Genomic DNA, 16,241 nt, shown 5'->3' on the forward strand with positions numbered 1-16,241 from the left:
ATGTTTCATTTGTGAAAGGAGCAGGCTGAAGAGCCAATGGGGTTACAGGTTCTGAGCATGTGCAGTAGAGGGAATGGGGCTACTCTGTACTGACAGCTACAACAGTGTCAGCTAATTTTCCTTGTCGGTGGTCTGTCACACTATGCTGCCCAAATTGGTGTTTGGATGACCAGTACATATTGCTAACGTAGCCATGCCTAGCCTTTGGTTTCGATCAGTTACTTTTCTGATGAGCTTTCCTCGCTGAAGGAACCATTCCAGTTGTGGTCAGAAACTCGGGTGGAAACTTCCTTTGAGAAAACGACACACCTCTCGCACGGCATCTTGAATCATCATCGATCGCCCCCCCCCACATTTCACACATTCATATACAATCTCTCATTCTCTCTCTCTCTCCATCTCTCCACAGTAGCTCCAGGAGGGCTGCATTAGCATCGTTAGCGTGAACGGGATGAGCGGCTGAGCAGCCGCAGCCACTGCGCTAATCGCCTAGCGTCCAGTCGAATGCTCTCTCCCGTTTGTTTAGTCCTGTAGTCCAGAGCTCGGGCTCGAGGGACGCAGAAGCTCGCCGAACGCCGTCCCCAAGTCCCCAGCGAAGGCACGTTGTCCGACCGTGTGACCATTTGATGTCTTCCACAGGATTATGCACTTTCAGGCTTTTCTTTTCGATTTGAATAAATAACACACACACATTTATGCATATATATATATATAAAGTTATGTACTACATGCTGTTCATATAATTTAAATAATTTATATTTGTGGCTCTCCCACACACACACACACACACACACACACTTAAGAACCCTGTCGCATACACACTAAAATGGTCCCTCATATACACACATGGAGGTATTCTCCTTCACATTCTCCCTCAAATACACACAATCTCTGTCAGATACACACTTTTGGGGGCTGTCTCACACACAACTATGGGGACTGTCTCTCACACACATCTATGGGACTGCCTCTCTCACACACACTTATGGGGACTGCCTCTCTTACACACATTTATGGGGACTGTCTCTCACACACACTTAGGGGACTGTCTCTCTCACACACAATTGTGGGGACTGTCTCACACACACACACACTTATGGGGACTGTCTCTCTTACACACTTAGGGGACTGTCTCTCTCACACAATTGTGGGGACTGTCTCTCTCACACACACACACTTATGGGGACTGTCTCTCTTTCACACACACTTATGGGGACTCACACTTATGGGGACCCTCTCTCTCTCTCACACACACACACACACACACACACACACACAAACACACACATACTTATGGGGACCCTCTCTCTCACACACAAACACACACATACTTATGGGGACCCTCTCTCTCACACACAAACACACACATACTTATGGGGACCTTCTCTCTCTCACACACACACACACTTACGGGGACCTTCTCACACGCACACAGACACACACACCCATTACATCCAGACGACGGACCGGACCCTCCCACACAAGAGGGCACTTTGCCACAATCGGCATCTCCCTCACAAAACAACACGCTTAAACACCCCGCCCCCCCCCCCCCCCTCCCCCGCGGACGCGCTCGGTGGCGAGAGTCCGGCCTCCCCCCCTGGCGTCTCACGTCCGGCGCTTCTTGCGCGACAGGGCGCAGACGCAGGACGTGTCGATGCGTATCCAGCGCCAGCCCACGGACTTGCGCTCGGCGGTGAGCGCGCGCACGTAGGTCTGCGCCGTCTTGCACTGCGAGTTCCAGTGCTTGTCGTCCACGCCGCGGCAGCCGCTCCGCGTGGGCCGGGCGTTGCGGCAGTTGGTCTCGTAGAAGTACTGCTTGACCTCCAGCCCGTTGGCCCTGACCGAGCCCAGCACGGTGACCGGGCGGCCGCGGATGTCCGTGGCCGCCGTCTTGTCGGTGACCCACTGGCTCTGCGGGTCGCACACGGAGTACTCGCCCCGGTAGCTGCGGTGCTGGGCGTGGCGGCGGCGCCGGGTCCGGTTCCCCTCCCCGCCGCCCGCGTACTCGTCCATCAGGTAGAGCGGGGGCGGCTGCAGGGGCGGGCGGTCGCTCAGGAGGACGCGGGGCGAGCTGAAGCGCTTGCTCTGCTTGAGCAGGTCGGGGCCCACGTCCCGCGGGGAGCGGCCCTCCCCCTCCGGGTCCCACGCCTCGTACTCGGGCGGGCGGGGCTCCTCGGGCGGCCCCGCCTCCCGGGCGGGGGGCTCGGCCCCCCCCGCGCGCTGCCGGTCGCGGGACAGGCCCTCCTGCAGGAGCTGGATGATGAGCGCGTTGACCGGGTCCTGCGTGGGCGGCCGGCGGTCCGAGGGCATGGCCTGGAATCCGAACAGGTACGCCAGGAACATCAGGTACAGGAGCACGGACATCACAAGGTTCACCTGTAACACCTGGAGAGAGAGAGAGGGAGGGAGAGGGAGGGAGAGGGAGGGAGAGGGAGGGAGAGAGAGAGGGAGAGAGAGAGGGAGGGGGAGAGGGGGGGAGAGAGAGAGGGAGGGGGGAGAGGGGGGGAGAGAGAGGGAGGGGGGAGAGGGGGGGAGAGAGAGGGAGGGGGGAGAGGGGGGGAGAGAGAGGGAGGGGGGAGAGGGAGGGAGAGAGAGGGAGGGGGAGAGAGAGGGAGGGAGAGAGAGGGAGGGGCAGAGGGAGAGAGAGAGGGGGGAGAGGGAGAGAGAGAGAGAGAGGGAGGGAGAGAGAGGGAGAGAGAGAGAGAGAGGGAGAGCGAGAGAGAGAGAGAGAGGGAGGGAGGGGGAGAGAGAGGGAGGGGGAGAGAGAGAGAGGGGGAGAGAGAGAGAGGGAGAGAGAGGGAGAGGGAGGGAGAGAGGGAGGGAGGGAGGGAGGGAGAGAGAGAGAGAGGGAGAGAGAGAGAGGGGGAGACCAGGAGACCAGGTTCAAGGTCAAGTCACGGTCATGCCATACAGAGCAGAGAGGCTAACAATGCTATCATCCTCTCTTTCACATTTTAAATTTACAACCAATTAACTTGAATGAGTTATTATTCTTAAATATTCAGTCAGTTCTAAGATATTTTTAATGGAAACCAAATTGATAGTGAATTCATTTTTTGTATTCAGTTGCTTATAAAATGCTACAGAAAACAATTTTCAGTCTTGTGAATATATGGAATGCATATGGCATATGCCATATAGTATGTGCAACTGCTGAAATGGCAAATGACAAGAGAGAGAGACCGTATGAAAGCTTAAGTCACCGTTAATCCATTCAGTTTACCTGATACACGCAAGTGCAGGCTAACAATGCTATCGTAAATGGTTGGCATTTATAAAGCGCCTTTATCCAAAGGGCTGTACAATTGATGCTTCTCATTCACCCATTCATACACACACTCACACACTCACGGCAATTGGCTGCCATGCAAGGCGCTAACCAGCTCGTCAGAAGCATTTGGGGGTTAGGTGTCTCGCTGAGGGACACTTCGACACAGCCCGGGCGGGGGATCGAACCAGCAACCCTCCGACTGCCAGACGACTGCTCTTACTGCCTGAGCCATGTCACCCCAAATCGTTTAACCACCGCTCAAGATTTGACCAACATTATGACCATGTATTCATTTCCACAGGGACTGAGAGACCTGTTAGGGCAGGGGTGGCCGACCCTCAACCTGGAGAGCCGCAGAAGCAAGGCGTGTTAACTGTGTAATCAACTGCTTAAATTGATCGATTAACTGCTGAGTAACGACAAAAACCAGCACACCCAGCAGCTCCCCAGGACCAGAGTTGGCCACCCCTGTGTTAGGCATTTGGAAGAACTGAACTAAGCATTTAAACATGAAAGCGTAGGCTTACGGAGGCTAATAACTCAAGACAAAATGGAGAAATGTCAGCGGAGCAGCTGTATGACCTCATCAGAGGTTGAGTTCAGTGTTGTTGTTGCCGAGGCCGGGCCAATCCAGAATAACATCCCTCACAGTTAGTCACGGAGCTGCAGCATTTCTCCAGTGTCAAAGTAGCACATCAGTGATTTATTCTGCGATGTTAACACTGTGCTACGGCGCGATAGCATCAGCCGCCCAGTTAACGGGACAGAGACGCATCTACAGACCCACTGCCACTTCTACAGACGCTCTCTGTACAGACCAACACTACAGACGCTCTCTGTACAGACCAACACTACAGACGCTCTCTCTACAGACTCTGTGCTACAGACGCTCTCTCTACAGACTCTGTGCTACAGACGCTCTCTCTACAGACCAACACTACAGACGCTAGCGCTACAGACCAACGCTACAGATGCTCTCTCTACAGACTCTGTGCTACAGACACCCTCTCTACAGACCAATGCTACAGACACTCTCTCTACAGACCAACGCTACAGACGCTCTCTCTACAGACTCTGTGCTACAGATGCTCTCTCTACAGACTCTGTGCTACAGATGCTCTCTCTACAGACTGTGCTACAGACAAACCGCCACAGTAATTTTCTGATTTACCGGACTACATTTTTACATTCCTTCGACTGAATGTAGTTCATTTATAAACGCATATTAATGGCTGACGGACACAAAAAGAAACTAAAGCAGTTTGGTTCAGCTTCAAGACAAAAGACAAAGGAGCATTTTGCTTGATATAAGTGGTTAAGTTCTGAGAGAGTGAGAAAGGGGGAGTGAGAGGGAGAGAGGCGGTGGAGCTTTGAGGGGTTATGTGGGCAGGCGTAACAGTCACTTCCGCTTTGAGAGAAACACGCTGCTGGACCACCCAGTCTCAAATTGAGGGGGAGTCATATTAAATAATTGGGGATGACATGTCTCCCTGTCTTCTTCCTGAGCATGTAGTATGCATCGGAGTCCCCTCGTACCCAAGTAATTTGGGGCAGGTCAAGTCTCAAGCCTTACAGGGCAAGTCCAATGAAAGGATGCAGAATTCCTTCTTCACTCCCATTGGATGGCGCCCAACAAGTTCTCAGTTCTCAGTTCTCTCCTGCACTTCCTCTACTACCGTCTACTACTATGGATTACCTAATGCTTGGAAATCCGTCCTCGAAAGTGCAGTCGACAAGAGATTTTCCTCTTTAGACCCCTTTTCACAATATGCCTTTTGCTGAATCTAGATTGGGCGAATAGCTTTCGTGGTCAAAGGACACCTTTTACTTAAGGAGCGCGTTATAATGTTTTCGGAAGAGGAACACGCACAAAATTCCCATAGGAGGGAAAGGGAATTGTGTCGACTATCCTTCGTCGACCGCGGGCGGAAAATACGGCGACAAAGGCGCCATTTTGTCCGTTCAAGAGCCGCGTTCGTCACTTTGAGATGAAACCCTCGTCGACCCGTTCGTCACGGCTCCGGATTGGCTCCCTTAAACGCCTTCAGCCAATGAAAGGAGCGGCGGAAGGCCGCGGCTCGATGGGCGTAAGACGGCAGCTGTGGACCGCGTGTCCGTAGCGGGGCTTCGCTGAGGGGCTTAGGTGCTGTAATTGTGTAATGGTGATTTACTGCTCTCCGGTCCAGGAGCATATGCTGGGGCCCCTCATGCGAGGGATGAGGTTTTAATGATGTCACAGGGAGACCACTCGCCATCTGCTCAGACGGGTTTGAGGATGGGGGAATGCCTGGATCAGGTGAACTTGTGTACGCGCACGCACACACACACACACACAGACACACACACACACACACTCACATAAACACACACACACACACACACACACACTCGCATAGTGAAAATGCTTCCGTTTTTCATTCTCTTCTGATTTAGTACAAAATTTTTCGTTATAAATTGTGTTATGAGCAGCATGTACATTTGTATTTGGTAGGTCACCCTTTCACTTTAATGGCAACATGCACTCAAACTGGCTCGAGCAATGTGGTCTCGGTTGTTTTGACCCCACTGTACGTACACACACACACACACACAGGCCTACACATGTACACACATGCGCGCTCACGCAGACACACACACACACACACACACACACACTCACATAAACACACACACACACACACAGACACACACACACACACACACTCACATAAACACACACACACACACACACACAGGCCTACACATGTACACACATGCGCGCTCACGCAGACACACACACAAGTCACTTGCTGAAATATAATGAACAATATTTATAGAGTGGCAGCCTTTTGCCCCCTCCAGACCCAGGGTGAGCGTCTGCTCCTCACAGAGTGGTTACCTGCCTGTGCCTCATCCTCCCTGATCATCGGCGTTATGCAATTAGCTTAGCAAAGCCGCGAGACTAGCTTACGCCGTCACATGGCTGATGGCTGGCGGGCGTGGGCATTTTCACCGGGGATGAGAGCGCGGGATTGTCCCCCCCCAAACCCCCCGGGACCTGTTTACCGTCCGCATCGTAACCCCTCTGAGGACGGACTGCCAGAAAGAATGCCACGGCTCCTCATCGAATCGTCCACGTTCTTCGAAAAGCACAAGGGAGCCCTGTGAGAAAACGCTCCTCGTCTCAGCTTGTGCCCCAAAGGTGATTCAAAAATATTCATAATCGCTCCCTCGTGCAACTGTATTTTCCGCGAAGAATCGCTCTGGTACAAACGCGCCGATTATCGCCCCGATGTAGCCGGAGAGGTGGCCGTGGTCGTTTTTTCCAGTTTTTATTTCATGTAACCGAGTCTTGTGATAACACACCACGCGAGCCTCAATAAAAACGTGTTCCAGACTTTTCCGTCTCCCCGGCCGTTCCTCTCCCGGCTCCCGAGGGGGGTTTTTTGTTACAGTCGGGCGCTTTGTGTTTTTGGATTCTGTCCCCGGAGGCGCTGCAGATTTAGTGCTGCTCTCTGACCTGTGCGGAGGGGCTCGCTGAGCCGCCCCGCAGCCCGGTCTGCTGATCCCAGATCAGTCCCCACCGGGTCTTCAACAAAGAGAGCTGTCAATCACCCCCCCCCCCCCCCCTTCACCCTCCACCTTTTCGACTCCAGGCTCTCAGAATCCAGCCATATGTCACTAAATTATCACTGAAATAATTGCCATTGTGTAAAAGTCCCTCTGGATAGGAACATCGACTAAATGCCATAGTGTAATGTCCTCCACCCCACTGTCAGTACTTTACGTTCTGAGGATGTGCTGTACACACAAGCACATGTTGCACGCACACTCTCACACACACGCATGCATTTACCATTTAAGGCTTAAATGGAATGTGGAATGGCATCACTCCAGTTCTGTGTTTGCCTGGTCAATGCACGATGAGCTTGTGCTTATATATAATTGACACAATATCGATTCATACCTGAAGATGTACACATTTTGCTGATTGCCATGCGTCATGCTTATTTCTAGATCAGATCAGACAGCGCTGTTAAATAGCCTTAGTATGACACATTCTGAATACATGAGAAAATTTGTCCATATGATATAGAAACACATGAGAAAAAATGAGTTTGCCACACACAGAAACACATTATTCTCCCACAGATAGAAAAACAAGAGCAATTTAGTCCATCACACATAGGAAGACACGGCAGAGAAACACAATTTAGTCTGTCACACAGAGAAACACACGAGTAATTTAGTTAATCACACACAGAAACACGAGAGAAAATCCGTCATACGCACAAAAACAAGATAAATTTAGTCCATCACACAGAAACACAAGAGAAATGTAGTCTGTCGCACATCGGAACACAAGAGTAAGTTAGTCCTTCACACACAGCAACACGAGTAAGTTAGTCCCTCACACACAGAAACACAAGAGTAAGTTAGTCCCTCACACAGAGAAACACAAGAGTAAGTTAGTCCCTCACACAGAGAAACACAAGAGTAAGTTAGTCCCTCACACAGAGAAACACAAGAGTAATTAAGTCCCTGACACACAGAAACACAAAAGTTAGTCCGTCATACACAGAAACACAAGAGTAAGTTAGTCTCTCACTCACAGGAACACAAGAGTCAGTTAGTCCCTCACACACAGAAACACAAGAGTAAGTTAGTGTGTGACACACAGAAACACAAGAGTAAGTTAGTCCCTCACTCACAGAAACACACATAGCAGACTCTTGAGCAGCAGAACTCTTCGGTGAAAGAGGCCGGTGAAGGAGAGGTCTGTCCCTGTCACCCGTGAATTATGTGCGGAGCGCCACTCCTCCGACCATGTCTAAGAGGACACATGCTTCCACGTCACAGCTGTGAAAGTGCCGGGGAGGGGGGGCTAATCTTACCATCTGCGGGAGAGAACTCCAGGCCCTCGGTGGATCTGAGTGAGATCTCCAGCCAGCTGTGAGAGGGGGGGGGGGAACAGCTGGAGGGGTACCGGCGTACTCGCTGGGCGGCGGGACGCGAGGAGGTGAGAGATCGCCGGTCTCTGGATCAGAAACGGATTACTGGAGGGCGTTAATAATGCACACGGCTCTGAGTCATCGCAGGGCTATGACTGGAGTCTGGAGCGGCGTGGAGGTACTGGCCCGATGGGGTGCTGCTGGGGTTACCCAACGAAACGTAGCAAACAGAAATGGTGTTGCGTTGTCGCAGCTCGTGGGCGGACTGACCGACGAAGTACGGTTTGCGCCTACGGCGTCTGAGAAGGCCGTCTCCGGACTTTATAGCATAGGCCTACGTCATTATTGATTTGGGCTACACCCCCGACACACCCACCAAACGGGAGCGAACACACCTCAAAGCCTCAAGTGAACGTCGCACCCCGTTGGGAGGAAACGCATCAGTCAGCACCGAAACTGTAGCAAAACGATCCGATTAAACGTGCCCCAGGTTATCGGCTGTCATCCTACAATCTCCTCCAATCGGCACTAGACACACCCCTCCTCGAATCAGCACAAGTTATAGTGACCTCATCCGTTGGTGTAACCTGGAGATTATGCTGGACCAACGTGTGGGTTCTGCTTCGGAACCCAACCACACACTCCTCTCATACCTAAACCACACACTCCTCTCCTACCCAAACACACACTCCCCTTGCCCAACTCAACCCACTCAAAACACTGGCATGCACACACACACACACACACACACACACACACACACACTCCCACGCTCTAATAAACAGGCTCCTCCCCTTTTCCTCGAGCGGCCTGGATTCCGGGGCGCATTCCTAGGATTCCGGCCGGTGCCCGTGGGTCCGGCGGGAGACTGACGCAGCCGGCGGGCTAACGCGTGATAAGGACATTCCCGGCAGCGTACGCACGGGGAAACCCCAGCCAGGGACTCCACAGGACCCGGCCATGCAACCAGGAACCTCGCCGACTCCTGGAGTAATCCAGCAAAGGGTCGCCGCGCAAACCTTGACCCCAATTTACCATTTAATCACATTTTACGAGCCATTTAGCCCAGGCTTTTAGCCCAAGGCACTTAGACAAGGTGCCTTTAACATGGTGGGGGATGGAGCGAGAGGTAGAGATGGACAAAGTTACCGTACGGTCAACTCCGCAGAGGAAGCTGCGTGCCTCAGGGCCTAAATCCCGCTTCACGACCATGTAATCCCCACCAGAAAAAATGCACACGGTGACCCCCCCACCCCCGTAAAAACAGAAATGAAAATGTCTCGTTGACGGGCCAGTTTCTATTCTCCCAGTGGTGTCATTTCACCAGGAAACATCCGCTACCGACGCCTGCAGTTCTTTCCGAAAAGCGTTTCTTCTCCGCGATTCAGTTTTCAAACGCAGGTCTACTCAGTCAATGTCAATGCCATTTTCCCAACAAAGCCTCCCCTCCCGCAACCTGCTCGTCATGGAATAACCCAAAGAGCTCTGTCTGTCCTCCAGCTAGAAAAACTTATTAGGGTTGTCCCACGAGACAATTGCAGGGGAAGTTTGCAGATTTATTTTTATGTCGCGGAAAATCCGTCATGGGGGTTTTTGTCAGGTCTTCGAGACACTTTCCCGTAGGAAAGCGCTCAAGTCTGGAATTATTTACACCCAAGTTGTAAAGTGGTGGTTAGAAAAAGTAACTTAGCTACTAAAAACACTGCTAAAACGTTGCTATTCCGTGCAACCTTACCGCAGTGTTGTAATAACGGTGTTGCAACACGGTTTAGCGCGTGCTAGTTTGGACATGCTAGCTTTCACAGAGCATGCTCTGCGGTATGGACAATACCAACATGTGTAATTGTGCAGGTGGAACATGGTACCACCGTTCCCTCAGGCAGGCATTTAACTTGGGCTAAGCTGACGGAAGTCGAAAGACATCGCCTTGGGCATCATTCCAAGATACCACGTGAACCTGGGCCGCCCTGCCCTGTTCCTGGAGATCTACCCTCCTGTAGGTTTTCAGTCCAACCCTCACAAAGTACACCTCATTCAACAGCTAGAGCAGGGCTGCCCAACCCTGTTCCTGGAGATCTGCCCTCCTGTAGGTTTTCACTCCAGCCCGAGCAGACCGCACCTCAATCAACAGCTAGAGATCCCGTTGAGCTGCTAATTAGTAGGAAGAATCAGGTGTGCCACATTAGGGTTGGAGTGAAAACCTACAACATGGTAGGTCTCCAGGAACAGAGCTGGGAAACCTTGCTGCAAACACTTAGTTGGGTTCGGGCAGGAATACTCAATCTTACCCAGAAAGGGCCGGGGTGGGGGCAGGCTTTTGTTCCAACCAAGCAGTTACACCCCTGATTCAACTCATCAAGGTCCTGAACGAACACTCTCGTGGTTGATTAGAGCCAGGTGTGTAACTGCTTGGTTGGAACAAAATCCTGCACCCACCCCGGCCCTTTCTGGGTAAGATTGAGTATCCCTGGGCGATCGTTCGGATCTCTTGATTGAGAAGGTTGTGGCGTATGGATAATGTTGTGTTCCTGGAATCATTGTGCGACTGCTCTGTAGACGAGAACATTGTCATACTGAAAGACACCCCACTCTTACAGCAAAGACACGCTTTTACATGGGGTTACTTTCTGTAGGTGGCAAAGTATGCCTATACATAAGATGTACAAAACCAAGTGCGAGTGGTTTCAGTCACCTCCATTCTCAGCAATGGTTATGAATTTAAAGGGCATGGTATGTCTAGCAGACTTTTTACATTCTGTGTCACAGAAACTGCCCTACTCATCAGGTACAGATGTACTATAACACAGATCAGATACAGCTGTGTGTTAATATTCAAGAAGTACAGCGGTGTTCTGGTCCTCCTGCCGCAAATGGCAGCACAGTCACAAAGCTGTTTCTAATGGCACTCATTCTGCCTCAGACTGTCAACAGCGGAAATTCAACAGGTTCCAGTTTGTCTCTGGGAAATGACCATTTTAGTATCGCAGATATATTCATTCTCCCCGTACAATGGGTGGTTCTTATACTGGAAAATTCACACTTTTACAAGGATTTGTTTCTAAATACATTATTTTAAATAACCACTAAAGATAAATGTGCCTAAGACTAAATACCAGTGGTCCCCAACTTTGGCCAGTTCTAGGTACAAACGCTCCTGATCTCCTGTTAGAACCTCTCCATCTCTCTGTCCTTCTACTCGCCCCTCTATACCTCAACCGACTGATTTCCAACTTGTATTAGGACCTGCTTTTACAGTAAGTTTTGGTGGACTATTATATAACTGGTAACTTCAAAAAAACAAAAAAAAAAACAACCAGACCTTTTAAAAAGTTTCCCAGTCCATAACTTGACCGGGTCCCATAAAGCTCTGCCCTGTGAGTGAGGTCTGTGGGGGGGCTGTGTTTACTCTGTCCAGCCCCTACCCCTGCTCTCAGGGGCTCCATCAATCACATGCCCCTGTGTAAAACGTCCGCCGCTGCCAAAAACAGCCGTGTGAACTGCACGGTTCCCCCCCGGTCCTCCGCCGCGACCGCGACCGCAACCGCGCGTTTGCGGTCAGGCTGGGGCGACGGCGTGCGGGATGCGACCCGCCGCGGTCGGACTCTTAAAACGCGGTTCCCCCCCCCAAAAACGGGGCTGAGCGTCAAGTCTGCGAAGCGGCATCCCGGCGAAGTACCCTGGGGGTTTTCCTGTGGGACTGCTTCTGTGTGTTTTAATGCCACAATGCCGTAAGGAACGCCGGGGGCATCACACAAGTGGTGAGAGAAGGTATGCTCCCTTATAAAAATGCCCACTGCAAGAAATGACCGTCTTCAGTCTTGTAACAGGATCTTTTTTTCTCTTTCTCTCTCTCTCAAGTAGAAAGTATTAGCTTGATTTAAGTTGCTGCTTGCTTGACAAGTCACATTGTCTTCCCCCATTGGCAAATGATTGCCAATATTTTTGTCATGTCTGGCAAAAAAAGTAAAGTAACATGTTAAGTGTCAATATAAGACTAAAATACTTGTTGAGATTTCCATGTTATTTACACTGCCCGGGCCATTGTTCATCTAAGATCTCATCGATGTCTCATAATGAACAAGTAATAGAGCTGATCTAGGATCAGTCTTCCATTTTAGATCATAATTGACGAGGTTAGGCTGTGGACCGGGGACAACTGATCCCAGATCATCACTCTATTCGGACAGGTTTCATGAATATGGCCTCTGATCTCACTGTGGATCAGCACTTCTGCTCTGAGATTGTCATACCCACAGGCGCTGGCTTTTCTGGATCAAACTGAAGTGTGCGGATCCAGGAAACTAAAGCCCTTTGATTATTCGATACTGCTAAAGCAATCGCCACTGTGATGATAGCTTTTGATTTTTGCTTTAACAAAACGGCATTTTATCGAGTCCGTTATGTTATGCAACAGAAGCTGCACATGACAAATATTTTCAAAGATTAAAATCGGTGGCAGGGATTTTCGCTTCAGGGCTCCCAAACTTCAGACGTTTAACATCTGTTAATTTTTCATGTTTTTAGGGATTATTTACCCTGTTGGGCCACATTATGTCAGAAATAGCCACGTCTTTCATGACATAACAGTCCCGCGTTCACATTGTGCTTTTTTGTGTGCTAGATAGCAAGCAATTACATAAAAAGGGGTAATATGCGTAAATATATATATATATATATATATATATTTTTTTTTTTTTACCTGATCAAATGAAAGACTGAGGTGAAACAATTACTGTTGAAAGTACCATCATTTTTTGTGAAAATAAGATGTCACATGAACTGGACATTTTCTCATGATTTCTTTTTTTTTTTGCCATGTGTGAACTCCAATTTTCACATGTGAAAACTAAACATGTGATTTGAAATGCCATAGGTTACCTCTTCATGCTCTCCTCTTATAAGTTGGATTCTTTTCTAGTTTCACGTGTGTGCTCTTCACATGTTGGGTGTTCACATGTGGTTTTTGAACATATGATTTTTTTGCCGTTGTGTATGGACAGCTGGAAACTAAAACTAACCATTTTAATGAAAATGAAGAACTAAAACACAAAGCCAAACCTGCAGTGTGTTAATAAATTTAAGAACATTTAAATTAGGCTAAAATTTAAAAAAGATAGCCTAAAAATAACATGTTTAACAACCTTAACTGAGCAAGAGATTGGCCGTTTTCCACAGGACAAAGTTTACGTCTGCCCCATGTGTTCTTAAACTACAGCTTGAACAGTCCCAATGCTGACAAAAACACCGCGCGACAGCTCGTCTGTAAATGGCACTGTACAGAAACTACTGACTGATGATGTCATTGCAATGTACATACGCTGGTGTGATATCCTACGGAAATACAAACACGCGTAACCTCATGGAAACCAGGCCGCTGCAAGTTGCAGCGCCAACACTCTGACGCTGATAAATAAACTGCAAGGGGTTCGTTTAATCTGTTTAACGAGTCCGCCTTACGCAGTATATTCATAGGTTTAATGGGAACAATTAAAGTGAATACGGGGTCACAGTCCACGTGCAAGATACGCGCCATTACGGAAGCTTTGTTTTACGAAATGCTATGGCCTAAATGTGATTTTCAATTTGGTTGGCCTTTTCATATTTGTTGTTTTGAGAAAATGTCATTCTAGCAGTTGTCCCAGCTGACGTTGACGTTGGAACGACAAATTAAGGATGCTGTGATTTACAAAAAAATATTTAAATACATATTACCGATATTTCACCATGCATTAAAACCGATTCTTTAGTCAATGCTGATCTGAATTATTTCGCGTCTTTCATTGAAAAAGTAAACAAACACTGGACTTCCCAGCCCTTGTCGAGGGAAGGGGACGTTGAGAAGTAGGTTGAGAAATAACAGAACCGTTGTAGAACAAACAGGTGCAGATCATTCAAGTGCAGGTGCATGAAAGTCCTGTAAACGCCATGCCGAACATCCGTCATCAACAGCTAGCCTGTTGTAGCCCGGTGTGTTTGGCGACAGAAGTCTTCGGTCAGAAACGCAATCAGCTTCTGAAATGGGAAATGTTTCAATTCCTCTTCATTGTACTTTGTAATGAACTGGAAAGTACATAACTTGAATATTCCCATTAAAGTACATTTTGTCTCGCCAACAAGACAAAATTAATTATATATACTGATATAACAGTTCAAAGAGCGCGCACGCAAATAAATGCCGTGTGCGCAAATCAGCTTGATATTGCCTTGGAAATACTTTTATGTTTTGAGAACATTTTATGTTCTTCTTTGAGAACAGATGTATTTCTGACACTTCCACACAAGTCTATATACTGATCAACCACAAAAGCAAACCTGGACAAAAATGTATATATTGGCACACGCATCTGTGCTGAAATTACATTCTCTCGGAAGACACTTGGGAGGAAAAGTTTGAGGAATTAGTAGAGTCGGGGGTAGACTTTTTCCGACCTGTGGCGGAGCATTCCCGGTAAATTGGGGAACAGCGCCCGTACTGGTTTTAACTTCACCCCGGGGCAGCTCTCGATGCGCAAAGCTTTGCATTCCATCTGGATTTACACCAACATGTAGCCCAAAAGAGTGTGTGGAACTGTATAGAGGCGCAAAAACAGAATAACAGGACCCGACAGCAGATCGGCCAAGTTGACGTCAAAAATAGTTCTCTTGAAAGTGTTATCTACCTCTTAAATAACATATAGCCCGTCTATACCACAAATTCCATGTTGGGAGACTAGTCTACGAATCCAGTAGCGGTGCTACCCATATTAGTTCAGTAGCGCCTCTTAAACCTCAGTGTGCAATTTTCAAATCATCATTACAAATGCACCACAGAGCTGAGTCCTATCATTCACAAACATAAGCTTCACATTTCCACAAACGCAAAATAATTGCGCAGAAAATCAGGATATGCAAACATACTAGAGGAGACCCTACCGTAATAAAGGTAACCATATCATCGGTGTGCGCGGATCCAGAAGAGCCGACATTAAGATAGTATTTTTTATTTTTTATTTTTAAACGGAGGTTTCTTTAGAAACTTCTGTGTGTCTCGACCACCTCGTACGCGCTGCAAAAGTCCTAGGAGCGTTCACTAAACTCTCTCTCTCTCTCTCTCTCTCTCTCTCTCTCTCTCTCTCTCTCTCTCTCTCTCTCTCTCTCTCTCTCTCTCTCTCTCTCTCTCTCTGTCTGTCTCTCTCTCCCTCTCCTGCAGACATAATCTGCCGTTCTTTACCCATCCAGAGGAGTCAGGTGGCTCACTGCGTGCTTGTTCTTCATGCCGTGGGCGGTACATACCGGAATCACAAAAGGCTTTGAATATTTCGTCTGACAGGCGCTCAATAATAATAATAATAATAGTAATAAATACGAACTAATATAGCACAGTGTAGTCTGTAGGTATTTGGACAGTATTTGGACAGTGACAAAACATTGTATTTTTTGGCTCTGTGTCCACCACATTGGATTTGAAATCAAACAATGAATATAAAGTGATTAGATTAGAGTTTTCTTAAGAAGTACAAACTGTTGAGTTCTGGAAGTCTTATGGAGATCAGACGAGTATAAACCTGTGCCAAAGTATTGAAAAGAGGGAAGTGTGGAGAAAGAGAGTAACTGCGTGTGATCCAGGTGTACAGGTGTGACCTCAAGTATATTGCTGAAACAACCGAGGGCCAAAACAGGGACTGGCCAAGTCAATCACCTGTCTTGAATTAAAAGATGGGTGCAGTGCAGGCCTGGCAGAGCATCACCAGGGAAGGTTACCTATTGTCTAGTTCTGTCTGTTGGCCACAGACTTCAGGAAACTGTCATAGAATGCAAAGGAGTACTAAATATGATGGTTTACAAATGCAAATACGGGATCTAGAATCAGTTCTAGACCTTCTGGATAGCTTTTTGTGCATTAGGTAATGATGCAGTGACACAGTTGGCAAATAAATCGCCAAACGGGCAGTTGTCCAATTACTTTGGGCTGTGTACACAAAGTGCTGGATTACAGAAGCTAAGGAACAGAAAATGTGCCACTGTCCAAATACTTCCAGACTGCCTTGTGTTTTCAT

The 16,241-nt window shown here is 48.6% G+C and overlaps 1 protein-coding gene across 1 annotated transcript; it reads right to left on the reverse strand.

The window, feature by feature from the left end:
• Positions 1-1,608: 1,608 nt before the first annotated feature.
• Positions 1,609-15,232, reverse strand: LOC133119242 (neurotrophin-3-like). Its single transcript, XM_061229756.1, has 2 exons — positions 15,118-15,232; positions 1,609-2,388 (listed from the first exon to the last, which is right to left on the reverse strand). Exons 1-2 carry the CDS (start codon positions 15,133-15,135, stop codon positions 1,609-1,611), a joined length of 798 nt encoding a protein of 265 aa, XP_061085740.1. The 5' UTR covers positions 15,136-15,232.
• Positions 15,233-16,241: the final 1,009 nt, after the last annotated feature.

Source organism: Conger conger, chromosome 19 (genome assembly GCF_963514075.1).
Source record: "Conger conger chromosome 19, fConCon1.1, whole genome shotgun sequence".
NCBI lineage: Eukaryota > Metazoa > Chordata > Actinopteri > Anguilliformes > Congridae > Conger > Conger conger.